This window comes from Oncorhynchus tshawytscha, linkage group LG08 (genome assembly GCF_018296145.1).
Source record: "Oncorhynchus tshawytscha isolate Ot180627B linkage group LG08, Otsh_v2.0, whole genome shotgun sequence".
NCBI classification, from domain to species: domain Eukaryota; kingdom Metazoa; phylum Chordata; class Actinopteri; order Salmoniformes; family Salmonidae; genus Oncorhynchus; species Oncorhynchus tshawytscha.
The window spans coordinates 74,852,092-74,872,970 of NC_056436.1; the positions used below are offsets into that span (position 1 = coordinate 74,852,092).

General features: G+C 44.7%; 1 protein-coding gene across 1 annotated transcript in view; it reads left to right on the forward strand.

Moving 5' to 3' along the window:
• LOC112257066 (glutamate receptor 1-like) overlaps positions 1-20,879 on the forward strand; it is a 212,099-nt gene that overhangs the window by 158,172 nt on the left and 33,048 nt on the right. The window contains exons 13-16 of the mRNA XM_042325960.1: positions 3,525-3,723; positions 3,853-4,100; positions 11,169-11,283; positions 16,718-16,852. Of these exons, the coding sequence (XP_042181894.1) occupies positions 3,525-3,723; positions 3,853-4,100; positions 11,169-11,283; positions 16,718-16,852 (697 nt within the window). The remainder of the gene's footprint in view (positions 1-3,524; positions 3,724-3,852; positions 4,101-11,168; positions 11,284-16,717; positions 16,853-20,879) is intronic.

A 20,879-nucleotide genomic window follows, 5' to 3' on the forward strand; every position in this document is an offset into this window, starting at 1 on the left:
CGAGACACAGAGAAAGGTCCTAGGGGAATTTGGCTTCTGACAAATCAGTAGTTGGTTTTTAAAAAGCTGTGACTAAGTGGCCTCCTCTTCCTCCTCCTGTTATTAATCACCACCAATGAATGTGTGTGGCTCCGTGAAACACGCTGGCAGCTTCCTTAAGGTGAGGTGAATCTGGTGTACTTCCTTTGTGATCTCAGTTATCTTGTCTCAGCACATTTAACACAGCTCTCCCAGAGCCTTGATGACATTACAGTAGAGGCAGGGGTGTATCCCAAACGGCACCTTATTCCCTATATAGGGGCCCTGGTCAAAAGTAGTGCACTGTGAAGGGAATATGGTGCTATTTGGGACACAGCATGGTGTCTGATGATGAGACACAGACAGAGACTGCTGTACTGTAGGGAGTTGGGGTGGAGGATGCATACTGTCATGTGATGCTAGATAGGTCAGAGTCATGTGAAAGGCAGAGGCTTTGGTTTGTTATAATGTAGATAGATGCAAGTGAATGAGATCCTAACGGAGAGTTATACAGGTGTGTTTACCTTTAACTGACATCACTCTGTTCGGTACAATTGACCTTATTTTAGCTTCCAAAAAAAACATAATACTTCCAGGTCAGCTGTAATATCCATACCATTGTAAAGCACAATTTCTCCCCTTTCCAGCAAAAACAATGACGAGACCTTCATGCTGCCCGTCTCTGCATGATTGAAGAAGGCAATGAGCTCCGTCTGGTCTTTTTAAAAATGGCGGGTGGGAGTGAAACCTAGTGCGGATAGAGAAAGGGGGAGAAGACGTTTTTCACCCGATCTGTCCAACTTATCTCCTCTAAAATGTAAATAAAACACTATAAAGAGTTTATATAATGTGTCATTACATACCTATTTGAAGGTTAGTGTCGAATTTGAATCGTGTTTTTAGGGCGGCGATAAAGTTATCGTCAGAAGTAAACAGCGGCTGTCGTGGCTTCTGAGAGTCATGATGGCTTGCAGTGATGACGCAAAAAATGAATGCATTCAGTTGTACATTAGACTAGGTATCCCCCTTCCCCCTTACCTCTAGCCGTTTTTTTTTTTACCTTTATTTAACGAGGCAAGTCAGTTAAGAACAAATTCTTATTTACAATGACGGCCTAGGAACAGTGGGTTAACTCCCTGTTCAGGGGCAGAACGACAGATTTGTACCTTGTCAGCTTGGGGGTTTGAACTTGCAACCTTCCGGTTACTAGTCCAACACTCTAACCACTTGGCTACCCTGCCGCCCCCATTACCCATTACCCTTCCCCCTTACCCTTCCCCTTACCCATCCCCCTTACCCTTACCCTTCCCCTTACCATACCCCCTTACCCTTCCCCCTTACTCTTACCCCTTACCCTACCCCCTTCCCCCTACCCCTTCCCCCTTACCCTTACCCCTTACCCTACCCCTTACCCTTACCCCTACCCCTTACCGTTCCCCCTTACCCCTACCCCTTTCCGTTCCCCTTACCCTTCCCCTTCCCTTACCCTTACCCCTACCCTTACCCCTATCCTTTACCCTTACCCCTTCCCCCTATCCCTCCCCCTTCATCCTTACCCCTATCCCTTCCCCTTCCCCTTACCCTTCCCCCTTACCCTTACCCCTTACCCTTACCCTACCCCTTACCCTTACCCCTACCCCTTACCGTTCCCCCTTACCCCTACCCCTTTCCATTCCCCCTTACCCTTCCCCCTTCCCTTACCCTTACCCCTACCCCTATCCTTATCCTTCCCCCCCTTACCCCTATCCATTACCCTTTCTCCTTACCCCTATCCCTTACTCTTCCCCCTTACCCTTCCCCCTTACCCTTCCCCCTTACCCTTACCCTTCCCCCTTAACCCTACCCCTTACCCTTCCCCCTTACCCTTTCTCCTTACCCCTATCCCTTACCCCTATCCCTACCCTTCCCCCTTCCCCTTTCTCCTTACCCCTATCCCTTACCCTTCCCTCTTACCCTTCCACCATACACTTCCCCCTTACCCCTACCCCTTACTCTTCCCCTACCCTTCCCCCTTAACCCTACCCCTTACTCTTCCCCCTTACCCTTCCCCTTCCCCTTAACCCTACCCCTTACCCTTCCCCCTTCCCTTTCTCCTTACCCCTATCCCTTACCCTTCCCCTTACCCTTCCCCCTTACCCTTTCTCCTTCCCCCTATCCCTTAACCCTACCCCTTACCCCTTTCTCCTTACCCCTATCCCTTACCCTTCCCCCTTACCCTTCCACCATACACTTCCCCCTTACCCCTACCCCTTACTCTTCCCCCTACCCTTCCCCCTTAACCCTACCCCTTACCCTTCCCCCTTACCCTTTCTCCTTACCCTATCCCTTACCCCTACCCCTTACCCCTTCCCTTACCCATTCCTTTCTCCTTACCCCTTACCCTTCCCCCTTTCTCGTTACCCCTTCCCCTTTCTCCTCACCCTTCCCCTTCCACCTTACAATTCCCCCTTACCCCTACCCCTTACCCACCCATTCCCCTTTCTCCTTACCCCTTACCCTTCCCCCTTACCCTTTCTCCTTACCCCATACCCTTACCCTTTACCCCTTACCCCTTACCCTTTCCCCCTTTCTCCTTCCCCTTACCCCTCCCCCTTACACCTTACCCCTTACCCCTTACCCTTTCTCCTTACCCCTAACCCCTTTCTCCTTACCCTTACCCCTTACCCTTTCTGCTTACCCCTTCCCCTTTCTCCTCACCCTTTCCCTTTCTCCTTACCCCTTACTCCTTACCCCTACCCCTTACCCTTCCCCCTTACCCTTCCCCATTACCCTTCCCCCTTCCCCCTTACACTTCCCCCTTACCCCTACCCCTTACTCTTCCCCTACCCTTCCCCCTTAACCCTACCCCTTACTCTTCCCCTTTCTCCTTACCCTATCCCTTACCCCTTACCCCTATCCCTTCCCCTTACCCCTATCCTTCCCCCTTCCCCTTACCCTTCCCCTTTCTCGTTACCCCTTCCCCTTTCTCCTCACCCTTACCCTTCCACCTTACAATTCCCCCTTACCCCTACCCCTTACCCTTCCCCCTTACCCTTTCTCCTTACCCCCTACCCATTTCCCTGTCCCTTTCCCTTTCTTGTTTTTAAACTGTGAGAGAAGCGCTACACCTGTTGCAGAGAGGCTGTACCACACAGAAGGAGGTGCATAATGTGTGGTGTACATTACATCATGACAATTTAACGTACAGCGTCGGTGGGGTCAGTTTTTTCTACTTTTCTCCAATACTATTGGGCCATTAACATGTCAATCAACACTTGAATAGAAACCTAGTTCACACCCCAGATGTTGATACCAACACAGTTGCTACAGTTCCATTCGTTTTCATTGCAGCCTCGTTTGAGTGCCGCGGTTGCTCAGATTTGTACGGAATGGGGTTAGTCGCCGTTATATATTTCTCCCTTTCGGTGTAGCTGGACATATCCTAGGGGTTGTGTGTGTAGGTATGTACGTAGGTGTCTGTAGGCATGTCTCAAACTCTCTCTGGCTCTGGCTGTTTCTACCTCTAGGTCTCTGTCAGGGCGGATAGTGGGGGGTGTGTGGTGGTTCTTTACTCTCATCATCATCTCGTCCTACACGGCCAACCTGGCTGCTTTCCTCACCGTGGAGAGGATGGTGTCCCCCATAGAGAGTGCTGAGGATCTGGCTAAACAGACTGAGATCGCCTACGGAACTCTGGATGCTGGTTCCACCAAGGAGTTCTTCAGGGTGAGACCTGTGGTTTACTTATAGACACACACCTGTTTGACTGGCATGTACATGCTGTTTACTCACACACACAGTTTACTACCCCCCCCACACACACACACACATTCCTAACTCCTCCTCTCTCCCCAGCGGTCTAAGATCGCAGTGTTTGAGAAGATGTGGTCGTACATGAAGTCGGCCGACCCCTCAGTGTTTGTGAAGACCACAGACGAGGGAGTGATGAGGGTCAGGAAGTCCAAAGGGAGGTATGCCTACCTGTTAGAGTCCACCATGAACGAGTACATCGAGCAGAGGAAACCCTGTGACACCATGAAGGTGGGGGGGAACCTGGACTCTAAAGGATACGGTATCGCCACGCCCAAGGGCTCACCCCTCAGGTATTAACGTGTAACTGCACCTCTGCCTCAGGGCCTGGAATGGCTTAAACAGATTTTTCTGCATGCAGATTGTTTTGTATGGAGATACTAGATACATCCCTTTTCCCTATATTGTGCATTACTTTTGACCAAGTTCCACAAGGTGCTGGTCAAAAGTAGTGAACTATGTAGGGAATAGGGTGCCGTTTGAGATGCAGACACTATAAACATCAAACACTTCACACACTGTTTTGTGTTATAAGCAGCATGTATGACCTAATGTTAAAAGGTGTCTTTATATTTTCACAATGGCAATTTGTGTAACCTCTATGACTCCTGCAGAGCAGTATATCTCTGTGTCTGTGTAACCTCTATGACTCCTGCAGAGCAGTATATCTCTGTGTCTGTGTAACCTCTATGACTCCTGCAGAGCAGTATATCTCTGTGTCTGTGTAACCTCTATGACTCCTGCAGAGCAGTATATCTCTGTGTCTGTGTAACCTCTATGACTCCTGCAGAGCAGTATATCTCTGTGTCTGTGAGAGCTAAAGCCTTGCTAAGCCATTTACATCCACCTCTTGGGCATTGGTCAGGCTGACAGGACTCTGAGTGCTTACAGAAGTGGTCTGTGGAAAACTGACCCCCACTTTCTTTCCTCCCTCCTTCAGAAACTCTTGTTCTCCTCTCCTTTACTCCTCTCTCCCTGACTCTCGTCTTTTCTCTTCTGTTCTCCTCTTTCTCTGTTCTCCTCTTTCTCTGTTCTCCACTGTTCTCCTCTTTCTCCTCTCTCCTCTGTTCTCTCTCCTCTGTTCTCCTCTTTCTCCTCTCTCCTCTGTTCTCATCTGTTCTCCTCTTTCTCTGTTCTCCTCTTTCTCTGTTCTCCTCTTTCTCTGTTCTCCTCTGTTCTCCTCTGTTCTCCTCTCTCCTCTGTTCTCCTCTTTCTCTGTTCTTCTCTGTTCTCCTCTGTTCTCTCTCCTCTGTTCTCTTCTTTCTCTGTTCTCCTCTGTTCTCTCTCCTCTGTTCTCCTCTTTCTCTGTTCTCTGTTCTCTGTTCTCCTCTTTCTCTGTTCTCCTCTTTCTCCTCTTTCTCTGTTCTCTCTCCTCTGTTCTCACTCCTCTGTTCTCCTCTTTCTCTGTTCTCCTCTGTTCTCTCTCCTCTGTTCTCCTCTCTCAGTCTGAGGCTTGTGATGTTGTGTTCTAGTGCAGTTTTATTTGGCCTGCTTCATTTGAAGCCTCAACTATGGTCTCTCTCTCTCTCTCTCTCTCTCTCTCTCTCTTCTCTCTCTCTCTCTCTCTTTCTCTCTCTCTCTCTTTTCTCTCTCTCTCTCTTTTCTCTCTCTCTCTCTCTGTCTCTCTTTCTCTCTGTCTCTCTTTCTCTCTCTCTCTTTCTCTCTCTCTTTTTTTCTCTCTGTCGCTCTTTCTATTTTCTCTCTCTTTCTCTCTCTCTTTTTTTCTCTCTCTCTCTCTTTCTCTCTTTCTCTCTCTCTCTCTTTCTCTCTCTGTATCTTTCCCTCTCTTTCTCTCTCTCTCTGTCTCTCTCTCTCTTTCTCTCTGTCACTTTCCCTCTCTTTCGCTCTCTGTCTCTCTATCTCACCCTCTCTCTTTCTGACTTCACACAAACACACACACACAGCTCTCATAAACAATGTATCTGGGCAGAAGCTCTATGTGGGACTACATTTAAACAGACTTCTGTCTAGTGTTTTCACTGCTACTCCTGTAAGCACTCAGATCATCAATGCACACTGATGTTATGAGGCTTTAATGAGAACTGATTTTGTGTTTGTCATTATTTGTATTATTTGGTAGCAGCTACAGCAGACAACTCAACACCCGCCTAACCTCACCTCTCATGACTACAGTCCATGTTTTATACAGTGGGGCAAAAAAGTATTTAGTCAGCCACCAATTGTGCAAGTTCTCCCACTTAAAAAGATGAGAGAGGCCTGTAATTTTCATCATAGGTACACTTCAACTTTGACAGACAAAATGAGGAAAAAAGATCCAGTAAATCACATTGTAGGATTTTAATACATTTATTTGCAAATTATGGTGGAAAATAAGTATTTGGTTAATAACAAAAGTTTATCTCAATACTTTGTTATATACCCTTTGTTGGCAATGACAGAGATCAAACGTTTTCTGTAAGTCTTCACAAGGTTTTCACACACTGTTGCTGGTATTTTGGCCCATTCCTCCATGCATATCTCCTCTAGAGCAGTGATGTTTTGGGGCTGTTGCTGGGCAACACAGACTTTTAACTCCCTCCAAAGATTTTCTATGGGGTTGAGATCTGGAGAATGGCTAGGCCATTCCAGGACCTTGAAATGCTTCTTACGAAGCCACTCCTTCGTTGCCCGGGCAGTGTGTTTGGGATCATTGCTGAAATACCCAGCCACGTTTCATCTTCAATGCCCTTGCTGATGGAAGGAGGTTTTCACTCAAAATCTCATGATACACGGCCCCATTCATTCTTTCCTTTACACGGATCAGTCGTCCTGGTCCCTTTGCAGAAAAACAGCCCCAAAGCATGATTTTTACACCCCCATGCTTCACAGTAGGTATGGTGTTCTTTGGATGCAACTCAGCATTCTTTGTCTTCCAAACACGACGAGTTGAGTTTTTACCAAAAACTTCTATTTTGGTTTCATCTGACCATATGACATTCTCCCAATCTTCTTCTGGATCATCCAAATGCTCTCTAGCAAACTTCAGATGGGCCTGGACATGTACTGGCTTAAGCAGGGGGACACGTCTGGCACTGCAGGATTTGAGTCCCTGGCGGCGTAATGTGTTACTGATGGTAGGCTTTGTTACTTTTGTCCCAGCTCTCTGCAGGTCATTCACTAGGTCCCCCCGTGTGGTTCTGGGATTTTTGCTCACCGTTCTTGTGATCATTTTGACCCTACGGGGTGAGATCTTGCGTGGAGCCCCAGATCGAGGGAGATTATCAGTGGTCTTGTATGTCTTCCATTTCCTAATAATTGCTCCCACAGTTGATTTCTTCAAACCAAGCTGCTTACCTATTGCTGATTCAGTCTTCCCAGCCTGGTGCAGGTCTACAATTTTGTTTCTGGTGTCCTTTGACAGCTCTTTGGTCTTGGCCATAGTGGAGTTTGGAGTGTGACTGTTTGAGGTTGTGGACAGGTGTCTTTTATACTGATAACAAGTTCAAACAGGTGCCATTAATACAGGTAACGAGTGGAGGACAGAGGAGCCTCTTAAAGAAGAAGTTACAGGTCTGTGAGAGCCAGAAATCTTGCTTGTTTGTAGGTGACCAAACACTTATTTTCCACCATAATTTGCAAATAAATTCATTAAAAATCCTACAATGTGATTTTCTGGATTTTTTTTCTCATTTTGTCTGTCATAGTTGAAGTGTACCTATGATGAAAATTACAGGCCTCTCTCATCTTTTTAAGTGGGAGAACTTGCACAATTGGTGGCTGACTAAATACTTTTTTGCCCCACTGTATGTATTCTGTTCCAGAAAGGGCTTGGAGGGGTCCTAATCTCCATGTATTATGTTCCAGAAAGGGCTTGGAGGGGTCCTCATCTCCATGTATTCTGTTCCAGAAAGGGCTTGGAGGGGTCCTCATCTCCATGTATTCTGTTCCAGAAAGGGCTTGGGGGTCCTCATCTCCATGTACTCTGTTCCAGAAAGGGCTTGGGGGTCCTCATCTCCATGTATTCTGTTCCAGAAAGGGCTTGGAGGGGTCCTCATCTCCATGTATTCTGTTCCAGAAAGGGCTTGGAGGGGTCCTCATCTCCATGTATTCTGTTCCAGAAAGGGCTTGGAGGGGTCCTAATCATCTCCATGTATTCTGTTCCAGAAAGGGCTTGGAGGGGTCCTCATCTCCATGTATTCTGTTCCAGAAAGGGCTTGGAGGGGTCCTCATCTCCATGTATTCTGTTCCAGAAAGGGCTTGGAGGGGTCCTAATCATCTCCATGTATTCTGTTCCAGAAAGGGCTTGGGGGTCCTCATCTCCATGTATTCTGTTCCAGAAAGGGCTTGGAGGGGTCCTAATCATCTCCATGTATTCTGTTCCAGAAAGGGCTTGGAGGGGTCCTCATCTCCATGTATTCTGTTCCAGAAAGGGCTTGGAGGGGTCCTCATCTCCATGTATTCTGTTCCAGAAAGGGCTTGGAGGTGTCTTAATCTCCATGTATTTTAATGAGAAGTCTCCTATGGGGAGATTTCATTTAGTGTCTTTGAATAATAATTTAGTGGACTGTCTCTGTAGGCTGCATGCACACAGCAAAGGTCCTTTCTCACAATCCATTTCTTTCTCTCACTCATTCTCTCTCACACACACACAGACACGCACACACACACACACACACACACACGCTCACAGACATGGAACACACATACACTCCTAACCCCTCCTTTCTCCCCCCAGCAGCCTAAGATCACACACACACTGAGCGTGGTCAGTGGTATTCACAGATGTCTGATACTGACAGAGAAGATGGGGTTCATTACTCAGATAATGTTTTGTAAGAGAGTCTGAGACAATTTCGGACTGAATGGTCTCTTTCATTCATTGAGATCCCATTGTTCTGGCTAGACACTTAAGATGTGGGTAAATCAAGCCTTTCCATTTTTCATTTGTTTAATTATTCTCTGTCCGAATCAGAAATTAGTGAACACCCCCTTTTTGGTTTACTAAGGGCTCTGTTCAATCAAATGTGCCTTAGAGGTGCTGCCTGGTGACACTGTTGTTCTCACACAGGACACGTTCTGAGTCTAGAAGCATCTACCTGTGAGGGGAGTCTACTGAATATTCTCACAGTGTCTGAAACCATTCTGCAGTATCATTTTAGTACAGTCAATAAGAAATATGATGACAGTTTGATTGAATTCATCTTTCAGAATTGCTACATTAACAGCTCTTCATTTCATAGGATCTCAAATGGTGTTACCCTGAAGACTGTTGTTGTGTTTTGACCTTGTCCTAGCTTCATCCCTGATGTGTACTGTTGTGGTTTGTTGGGAAAACCCACTCCTCTTTTAACCCACCACCAAGCACTCTGCTGCTTCATCTACTCGACCTTTAACCTCTAACCATCCACCAAGCACTCTGCTGCTTCATCTACTCGACCTCTAACCTCTAACCATCCACCAAGCACTCTGCTGCTTCATCTACTCGACCTCTAACCTCTAACCATCCACCAAGCACTCTGCTGCTTCATCTACTCGACCTTTAACCTCTAACCATCCACCAAGCACTCTGCTGCTTCATCTACTCAACCTCTAACCATCCACCAAGCACTCTGCTGCTTCATCTACTCGACCTCTAACCTCTAACCATCCACCAAGCACTCTGCTGCTTCATCTACTCGACCTCTAACCATCCACCAAGCACTCTGCTGCTTCATCTACTCGACCTCTAACCATCCACCAAGCACTCTGCTGCTTCATCTACTCGACCTCTAACCATCCTCGAAGCACTCTGCTGCTTCATCTACTCGAACTTTAACCTCTAACCATCCACGAAGCACTCTGCAGCTTCATCTGCTTGACCTCTAACCTCTAACCATCCACCAAGCACTCTGTCGCCTCATCTACTCGACCTCTAACCATCCACCAAGCACTCTGTTGCCTCATCTACTCGACCTCTAACCTCTAACCATCCACCAAGCACTCTGTCGCCTCATCTACTCGACCTCTAACCATCCACCAAGCACTCTGTTGCCTCATCTACTCAACCTCTAACCTCTAACCATCCACCAAGCACTCTGCAGCTTCATCTACTCGACCTCTAACCTCTAACCATCCACCAAGCACTCTGTCGCCTCATCTACTCGACCTCTAACCATCCACCAAGCACTCTGTTGCCTCATCTACTCAACCTCTAACCTCTAACCATCCACCAAGCACTCTGTTGCCTCATCTACTCGACCTCTAACCTCTAACCATCCACCAAGCACTCTGTCGCCTCATCTACTCTACCTCTAACCATCCACCAAGCACTCTGTTGCCTCATCTACTCAACCTCTAACCTCTAACCATCCACCAAGCACTCTGTCGCCTCATCTACTCGACCTCCAACCTCTAACCATCCACCAAGCACTCTGTCGCCTCATCTACTCAACCTCTAACCTCTAACCATCCACCAAGCACTCTGTCGCCTCATCTACTCAACCTCTAACCATCCACCAAGCACTCTGTCGCCTCATCTACTCAACCTCTAACCCACCAACAGGTATATTGTTATCTACTGTACATGAACACATAAAAGTCCATGTCTGACTCTACCTGGGATGAGAGAGAGAGAGAGACCGTTCCTGGGATGAGAGAGAAAGATACAGTTCCTGGGATTGAGAGAGACAGGTAGCCTATCGGAGAGGTGATATAGATATGGATGTGGTAGTTCATTTCCCTGATCTAGTTGGTGGTTTCCTTTCTATTTCCTTTCTATAGTTCTCCGTTTCCATAGCAAGACATACCCACATAGTGGAAACACAAAGGACATGATCATCTAGAGAAAGACAGGCAGGCAGGCAGACAGGCAGGCAGGCCTCCATATCTGAAGCATCTCCATCTCCATCTCCGTGCTTCTACACCTGCATTGCTTGCTGTTTGGGGTTTTAGGCTGGGTTTCTGTACAGCACTTTGAGATATCAGCTGATGTACGAAGGGCTATATAAATAAATTTGATTTGATTTGATTTGATGATATCTGCTGTCTCCCTCCTCGAATAAGTCCTGTCCTCTCTGTGGTTAAACCTGACTCAAGTATGGCCAGCAAGCATTTCAGTCCATTGAGATATACAAATAATATACTGTATATCAAGCATTTAGAGTGTCCGAACTCAAGATCAACCTCATGGTCTATTCACTCCATATATCACCATAGTCTTAGCCATGCAGGTGGTTCAACATTCATAACTACTTACCTACCTGTCCATATACTTTTTCATTATACAGTTATCATTATTAAAATATAGCTCCAACATTTTCATAATCGCTCTGTACAGTCTATAATTATAACTTTATATACCTGTCCATAAAATACATTTTTTTTGTATTTCCTAACCCAGCAAAACTGACCCCGTTCTGATTGTATCTATTATCGTTCTACAGAAACCCTGTTAACCTGGCCGTGTTAAAACTGAACGAGCAAGGCCTGTTGGACAAACTGAAAAACAAATGGTGGTACGACAAGGGAGAGTGTGGCAGCGGGGGCGGGGACTCCAAGGTCAGAACCCTGTTTCAACCAACCACGCTGAACCACCAGGGGGGTAACTGGCCAATCACAAAGCTGCTCAGACACTCTGGATGGAAACACTTCCTGACAGCTCTGTAAAACACAAGAGAGACATGATATTGTATCTCTCCCAAGCCATGGATAGTTCTATGGCCCCGACTTCAACACGCAGGGTAACAAGTGCTTCAACTCTGTGTAAAGGGGCCAACTTAACATTATACTCTCTCCCTAGCCAACATAAACTACTGTAGTATGTCTGGGAAGAGGGTGTCTGGAATTAGCACAGTTTGTATTTTAGTAGCCCCCCCCACCCCTTACCCTGTTCTTATGAATAAGTAAGGGTTGTCTTTTATTCATGTCTGGGATCCCTGTAGAGCTGATACACTGAAGACTCCACACAAACAGCAGAATTGGGTTTGTTTGTGTCTTTGTCCCCAAGCATCTCCTACTACCTAGATGCTCCTACAACTTTTAAAGGGGAATAGACTCCAGAATCAGAATCTTTTCTGACGTGTTGTGTTCCGTAACAGAGGGTTCACAGCTGGTGTGCCGGTTACCCAAAGTGATACAGTAATACACATCTATCTACACCGTACAGTACAGTAGGGAGAGATGGAGTATAAACACATATCACTTTGACTCTGATGTACATGTGTGTGTTGCCAATGATGTTGATGTATACTTTATGTACTTGCCTGTGAGTGAACGTGTGTGTGTGTGTGTGTGTGTGTGTGTGTGTGTGTGTGTGTGTGTGTGTGTGTGTGTGTGTGTGTGTGTGTGTGTGTGTGTGTGTGTGTGTGTGTGTGTGTGTGTGAGAGGGTTCAGACTACTAACCACTGACACAGCTAAAGTGCAGAAAGCCTTGATGCGTAGATGTGGTATATGATTGGACATGTTCTGAATGACTGACATAAGATAACATATGTTATGCTATGTTATTTATGTTATGGCCCTGCCCTGTCCTGGGTGTGGTGTGGTGTACATGCAGGATCCCGGTAAACCTAGCCATGTTGAAGCTCAATGAGCAGACCGTCTTAGACAAACTAAAGAACAAATGGTGGTACGATAAAGGAGAGTGTGGCAGCAACGACTCCGGACGCAAGGTCAGTCACACACTATAACTCAGTCCTTAAATCCCTGACCCTAGACCAGTCCTAGCCCCCAAACACTCCTTACAACCTCCTCAAAAACCTCTGATCCAAAACCAGTCTGAAACTACAAAAGCCTTGTAAGGTCTGTTCCCAGACCAGCTCTTATATCTCAAATTTTTGCTCTATCTCTCTTAAACATGCCACTGGTACTCATTAGTATAATGACTGAGATTGTCTCTCTCCCTCCCTCTCTCTCTCCCTCTCTCTCTCCCTCCCTCCCTCCCTCCCTCCCTCCCTCCCTCCCTCCCTCCCTCCCTCCCTCCCTCCCTCCCTCCCTCCCTCTCTCCCTCTCCTCTCTCTCCTCTCTCTCTCTCGCTCTCCCTCCCTCCCTCCCTCCCTCCCTCCCTCCCTCCCTCCCTCCCTCCCTCCCTCCCTCCCTCCCTCCCTCCCTCTCTCTCTCTCTCTCTCTCTCTCTCCCTCTGTCTCTCGCTCCCTCTCTCTCTCTCCCTCCCTCTCTCTCTCTCTCTCCCTCTCTCCCTCTCTCTCTCTCCCTCTCTCTCTCTCTCTTGCTCTCCCTCTCTTCCTCTCTCTCTCTCTCTCTCCTCTCCTTCTCTCTCTCCCTCTCTCTCTCTCTCCCTCCCTCTCTCTCCCTCTCTCTCACCCTCTCTCTCTCTCCCCCTCTCTCTCATACAGAGATTAGCACATTCAGAAAGTATTCAGACCCCTTCACTTTATTCCACATTATGTTATGTTACAGCCTTATACTAAAATTGATGAAATTTCATTTCCCCTCATCAATCTACACACAATACCCCATAATGACAAAGTGAAAACAGGTTTTTAGAAATTTGTGCAAATGTATTAACAATAAAAACCTTTACATAAGTATTCAGACCCTTTGATATGAGACTCCAAATTAAGCTCAGGTGCATCCTGTTTCAATTGATCATCCTTGAGATGTTTCTACAACTTGATTGGAGTCCACCTGTAGTAAATTAAATTGGTTGAACATGATTTGGAAAGGCACACACCTGTCTATGGAAGGTCCCACAGTTGACAGTGCATGTCAGAGCAAAAACCAATCCATGAGGTCAAAGGAATTGTCTATAGAGCTCCGAGACAGGATTATTATCGATGCACAGATCTGGGGAAGGTAGCAAGAACAGATTGGCCTCCATCATTCTTAAATGGGAGAAGTTTGGAACCACCAAGACTCTTCCTAGAGCTGGTCGCCCGGGCAAACTGAGCAATCGGGGGAGAAGGGCCTTGGTCAGGGAGGTGATGGTCACTCTGACAGAGCTCCAGAGTTCCTCTGTGGAGATGGGAGAACCTTCCAGAAGGACAACTATCTCTACAGCACTCCACCAATCATGTCTTTATGGTAGAGTGAGTGGCCAGACAGAAGCAAAATAAAATGCAACATGTTTGCCAAAAGGCACCTAAAGGACTCAGACCATGAGAAACAAGATTCTCTGGTCTGGTGAAACCAAGAACCCTTTGGACTGATTGCCAAGCGTCACATCTGGACGAAACCTGGCACCATCCCCACGGTGAAGCATGGTGGTGGCAGCATCATACTGTGGGATGTTTTTCAGCGGCAGGGACTGGGAGACTAGTCAGGATCGAGGGAAAGATGAACGGAGCAAAGTACAGAGAGATCCTTGATGAAAACCTGCTCCAGAGCGCTCAGGACCTCAGACTGGGGCGAAAGTTCACCTTCCAACAGGACAATGGCCTTAAGCACAAAGCCAAGACAGCGCAGACGTGGCTTCAGGGTAGGTCTCTGAATGTCCTTGAGTGGCCCTGCCAGAGCCCGGACTTGAACCTGATCGAACATCTCTGGAAAGACCTGAAAATAGCTGTGCAGCAACGCTCCCCATCCAACCTGACAGAACTTGAGAAGATCTGCAGAGAAGAATGGACGAAACTCCCCAAATGCAGGTGTGCCAAGCTTGTAGCGTCATATGCAAGAAGACTCGAGGCTGTAATCGCTGTCAAAGGTGCTTCAAGAAAGTGCTGAGTAAAAGATCTGAATACTTATGTAAATGCAATATTTAAGTTTTTGCTTTATCATTATGGGGTATTATGTGTCGATTGTTGAGGGAAAAAACGATTGAATCAGTTTTAGAATAAGGCTGTAGCGTAACAAAGTGTGGAAAAAGTCAAGAGGTCTGAATACTTTCCCAATGCACTGTAGCTGTTGTCAGCAAAGTGGTCTCTTAAAGCAGACAGAGAACAAAACAAAGAACAGCACCCTAAGGCTCCACGATGGGACTGAGTTGTGTCTGAAATGGCAACCTAATTCTCTATACAGTTCACTTAGGATGCCATTTAGGATGCAGCCTGGATGTCAGTGTGGCGACAGAGAGAGAGAGAGAGTGTGATTTTGATTTAAATGATGGACCCTGTGAAGGGCTCAGACCACTCCTAACCCTTGGCTCCTAACATGACCTTGGCTCCTTCTCTGTCTGTGGATATGACCCCCATGGATCCAATGCACCTCTTGTTGCCTGGCCCTGAAACACTTCTCCACATCAGCCTGCCTGGTCTGGCTCTACCCTCTCCAGTGGGAGAGGTGCACCCCACCCATAACCTATAAAACCTACAGATACTATTTAGCCTAGCAACCCCTTAGCCTCGCGTGCCAGCCTGATCCTGTTCAGCCTAGCAACCCCTTAGCCTCGCGTGCCAGCCTGATCCTGTTCAGCCTAGCAACCCCTTAGCCTCGCGTGCCAGTCTGATCCTGCTCAGCCTAGCAACCCCTTAGCCTTGTGAGCCAGCCTGCTCCTGTTCAACCCAGCAACTCGTTAGTCTTGCCAGCCAGACTGAGCTTCCAAGCATACAATAAATTAAATGATTAGCATTAAAAGGCTAGCAACCCCCTACACCCTGCATAACCCTAAAGCAGAATCAGGGAATCAGGGAGTGATAATGATCTGATTGTCTTGACCAGCATGGTTTCTCACCACTGAGAATGAAGCAGCGGCCTCAACCCTCCTTAACTCACAACCCCAGCATGATAACCAGAGTTTATCTGTTAGAAGTAGAGAATACATATACATATACTATAATATTCGAGATGGATATATACTGTAGAACAACATGATAACGGGCCACCCCACAATATGTGGGTTAAAGTGAATTTAGACTCTGCCTGTTAAATTAATGCTGCATGGATCTTTTGAGGATTTGACTCAAGTTTTATTGTCATGAAAAATGCACTTTATCTAAACCCTCTCAGAAATAAAGAAAGGCAATGAATATAACGTTAGACTAGCTCTTCAAGTATTATCTGTGTCCGAGTACAGAGTGAGTGGGTTATCTACTATGTCAACTTAGTGTCTTAATGAAGCCAGTGTGTTATATTAGTAGTGTGAAGTTGCACGTGTTGTTTAGTGAATATTATCTTGTCTACCTGTATTTCCTTTGGGTTAGTTAACTAAGCAGGGTTTGGGTTAGTTAACTAAGCAGGGTTTGGGTTAGTTAACTAAGCAGGTTTTGGGTTAGTTAACTAAGCAGGGTTTGGGTTAGTTAACTAAGCAGGGTTTGGGTTAGTTAACTAAGCAGGGTTTGGGTTAGTTAACTAAGCAGGGTTTGGGTTAGTTAACTAAGCAGGGTTTGGGTTAGTTAACTAAGCAGGGTTTGGGTTAGTTAACTAAGCAGGGTTTGGGTTAGTTAACTAAGCAGGGTTTGGGTTAGTTAACTAAGCAGGGCAGAACTGTTATGTGTTTTCTGGGAGTCCTGACACAATTGTGTCTGTCTGTGTGTTTGTGTGTTAGTTAACTGTGTGGCAGAACTGTTATGTGTTTTCTGGGAGTGTGTGTGTGTGTGCTGTCTGTGTGTGTGTGTGTGTCTGTGTGTGTGCACGTGTGTGTGTGTGTGTTGTGCGCGTGTGTGTGTGTGTCTGTGTGTGTGCACGTGTGTGTGTGTGTGTGTGTTTGTGCGCACGTGTGTGTGTGTCTGTGTGTGCCGTGTGTGTGTGTGTCTGTGTGTGTGTGTGTGTGTGTGTGTGTGCGTGTGTGTGTGTGTGTGTGTGTGTGTGCACGTGTGTGTGTGTGTGTGCGCGTGTGTGTGTGTGTTGTGTTTGTGCGCGTGTGTACCACATTTGTTTGGCTCTGTGCATGCTGTTTCTGTGTGTTTTTACATGTTTTCTATGTATGGTGTCATTGTGTGTGTGTAATGTGTGTCTATGTAATGTGTGTGTAATGTGTGTACAGTGTACAATGTGTGTGTGTGTGTGTGTAATGTGTGTGTGTAAAGTGTGTGTGCATGTGCGTGTGTGTGTTTGTGTGTGTCCTCCCCTCTCTCCTTCTTACCCCGTTTCTCCCCCCCAGGATAAGACAAGTGCGTTGAGCCTGAGCAACGTGGCCGGAGTGTTCTACATTCTGATTGGAGGGCTGGGCCTGGCCATGCTGGTGGCGTTGGTGGAGTTCTGCTACAAGTCGCGAACCGAGTCTCAGAGAATGAAGGTGTCCACCGCGCGAGCCGCCGCCGCATCCGCCGCTCAGACCTTTCAGTGCTCAGCCTTAGACACAGGGGGCGCTACCGCTCCTTACACAGAGCTGCAGAGCTACGGCCTGTACTCCAACAACACTGTTAAGATATAAGAGAGAGAACAGAGGACACGGGGTAGGAAACTGTGATACCATGATGATGATGATTGATGATGTTGATATCATCTGCCTCTTCCTCACCCCTCCCTCCCTCCCTCCAGCCATCTAACCGTGTGATCACAGTAGACCCACCTGTAGCACCTCACTACGTCTCAACCACAACGCAAACGCTCTACCTCTATAACCTCCCTCTTTACCCTTTTCCCTCTGTCTATCTCTTTCTCTCTACCTGTCTCTGTCCCTTAATCTGTCTCTCTTTACTTCACCATCTCCCTCCCTCTCCTTTCCACCCCTCCCTCCCCTTCTCCTCCCTCCCTCCACTCCTTCCCTCCTCCCCTCCCTACTCTCCCTCCTCTCTCCCTCCCTCCCTCCTCTCCCCTCCCTCTCCTTCCCTCCTCTCCCCTTCTCCCTCGTCTGCTGACTATGGGTTGTAGTGCAGGTCCATTGTAGTAGAATCCTATCTATGTTCCTCACTCCTCTCCCTCCCTCGCTCATTTCCCCCTCCTCTCCTCTCCCCCTACTCTCCATCCCTCCCCCATCTTCCCTCTCTCTTCTCCCCTCCTCCCTCCCTCCCTCTTCCTTTCCTCCTCTCTCCTCCCTAAATCTCCTCTCCCCATCCCTTCTTCCTCTCTCCCTCCATCCTTCCCTCCCTCTCCTCCTCTCACTCTATCCTCCTCCTCCATCCTCCCTACCTCCTCTCCTCATCCCCTCTCCTCCTCCCCTCCTCTCCTCCCTCCCTCCCTCTCCTCTCCTCCTCCCATCCCCTCCCTCCCTCCTCTCCTCCCTCCCTCCTCTCCCTCCCTCCCTCCCTCCCTCCCTCCCTCCTCTCCTCCCTCCCTAAATTTTGTAATGCCTCCATCCTCCTAAATAAATAAAATAAATAAATAAGGTCCTCCTCTCCTCTCCCTCCCTCCTAAATCTCTGTCCTCCCTCCCTAAATAAAAATAAAAATCCTCCCTCCTCTAAAAATAAATAAAGTAAATAAATCCTATCCTCTCCCTCCCTCCCTCCTCTCCTCCTCCTCCTCTCCCTCCTCCTCCTCCCTCCCTCCTCTCCTCTCCTCTCCTCCCTCCCTCCTCTCCTCCCTCCCCCTCTCCTCCTCCTCCTCCTCTCCTCCTCCCTCCCTCCCTCCTCCCTCCCTCCCTCCCTCCTCTCCTCGCTGACTCTATGTTTTGTAATGCAGGTCCATTGTAAATAAATCCTATCTGTGTCCCTTATCCTCTCCTAAATATAAAAATCTGTCTAAATGTCCCTAAATAGTCCCTAAAAAATAAAAATAAATGTAAAAATATCCTCCCTCCTCTAAAAAATAAATAAATAAAAAAAAAAATAAAAATCTCCTAAATAATCCTAATAAAAAATAAATAAAAATAAATAAATAAAATGTAAATAAATAATCCTCCCTCCTCTCCTCCCTCCTAAATAAATCCCTCCCTCCCTCTCCCTCTCCCTCTCCTAAATCCTCTCTCTTCTCTCCTCTCTCCCTCTCCTCCCTCCCTAAATAATCTCCTCTCCCTCCCTCCTCTCCTAAATAAAAATAAATATCCCTCCTAAATAAATCCCTCCTCTCTCCCTCCCTCCCTAAATAAATAAAATCCCCCTCCCTCTAAAAAAAATAAAGTCCTCCTCTAAATAAATAAATAAATCCTCTAAAAAATAAAATATTCCTAAATAAATAAATAAATAATCTCCTCCCCCTAAATAAATCCCTCCTCCTCCCTCCCTCTAAATAAATAGTAAATAAAATAAATAAAATCCCTCTCCTCCCTAAATAAATCCCTAAAAATAAAAAATAAAAATCCCTCCTCTAAATAAATCCCTCTCCCTAATAAAAAAAAAAAAATAAATACTCCCTCCTCTCCTCCCTCCTCCCTCCCTCCCTCCCTCCTCTCCTCTCCCTCTCTCCTCCCTCCCTCCTCTCCTCCCTCCTCTCCCTCCTCCTCTCCTCCCTCCCTCTCCCTTCCTCCCTCCTCTCCTCGCTGACTCTATGTTTTGTAATGCAGGTCCATTGTAGCAGCATCCTATCTAAATGTCCCTTAAATCCTCTCCTCTCTCCTCTCCATCTGTCTCCCCCCCTTCCCTATCCTCTCTCTCCTCCCTCCTCTCCCTCCCTCCTCTCAACTCCCTCCCCTCCTCTCCTCCCTCCCTCCTCTCCTCCCTCCTCTCCTCCTCCCTCCCTCCTCCCCTCCCTCCCTCCTCCCTCCCTCCTCTCCTCCCTCCCTCCTCTCCTCCTGACTCTATGTTTTGTAATGCAGGTCCATTGTAACAAAAATGTCCCTTACTCCTCTCCTCTCTCTCTCCATCTGTCTCCCCCTATCCCTTTCTGTAAAAAAATAAATAAATGTAAAAATAAATATCCTAATAAAAATCCCTAAAAAAGTAAATAATAAAATAAAAAAATAAATATAAATAATAAATAAATAGTAATAAAATAAATAAATATAATAAATCAAATAAATAAATAAATAAAATAAAAATAATCCCTCCCTAAATCTCCTCCCTCCCTAAATATGTAAAAAAGAATAAATAATAAATCCTAAAAATAAATAAATATCCTTCCCTAAATCTCCCTCCCTCCTCTCCTCCCTCCCTCCCTCCTCCTCCCTCCTCCTCCTCTCCTCCTCTCCTCCCTCCCTCCCCTCCCTCCCTCCCTCTCTCCTCGCTGAAATATGTTTTGTAAAGTCCATTGTAAATAATAAATATCTAAATCCCTCCTCTCATAATCTGTCTCCCCTCTTCCTCCTCTCTCATCTCCCTCCCTCCTCTCTCCCTCCTCAAAATAAATCAATCCTAAATAAAAATCCCTCCCTCCTAAATAATCCCTAAATAAAAAATAAATAAAAATAAATAATCCTAAATAAATAAATAAAAGTAAATAAATAAATTAAAAAATAAAAATCCCTAAATGATCCTCCCTCCTTAAAATAAATCATCATCATCCAAATAAAATCAAATAAAAGTCAATCTAATCATCTCCTCATCAAAATCAAAAAAAATAATAAATCCTCATGAAATATCATAAATAAATAAATATAAATAAAGTAAATAAATAAATAATAAAAATAAATAATAAATAAAAATATAATATAAATAATAAATAAATAATCATCATCGTAAATAATAAATATGTAAATAAAAAAATAAATAAATAAAAAAATAAAAATAAATAATAATAGTAAATGTAAATAAATAAATAAATAAAAATAAATAAAAATAAATAATAAATAAATAAAATGATAAAAAATAAATAAATAAATAAATGTAAATAAAAAAAATAAATAAATAATAGTAAAAATAAAAATAAATAAATAAATAAAAATAAATAAATAAATAAAAAATAAAAATAAAGTAAATAAATAAAAAATAAAGTAAATAAATAAAAAAAAAAAAATAAATAAATAAAAAATAAAAGTAAATAAATAAATAAGTAAATAAATAATAAAAATAAAAAATAAAATAAATAAATAAATAAATATAAATAAATAAAGTAAATAAATAAAAAATAAATAAAATAAATAAATAAAAATAAATAAAAATAAAAGTAAATAAAAAATAAATAAAAAAATAAATAAATAAATAAATAAAAATAAAAAATAAATGTAAATAAATAAAGTAAATATAAAGTAAAAAAATAAATAAAAAAATAAATAAATAAAATAAAAATAAATAATATGTTTTAAAAAAAAATAAATAATAAATAAAAATATAAAGTAAATATAAATAAATAATAAAAAATAAAAAATAAATATAAATAAAAAAATAAAAAATAAAATAAAAAAAATAAATAATAAATAAATAATAAATAAATAAATAAAATAAAAAAAATAAATAAATAAATAATAAATAAATAAATGTAAGTAAATAAATATCATAAATAAAAAAA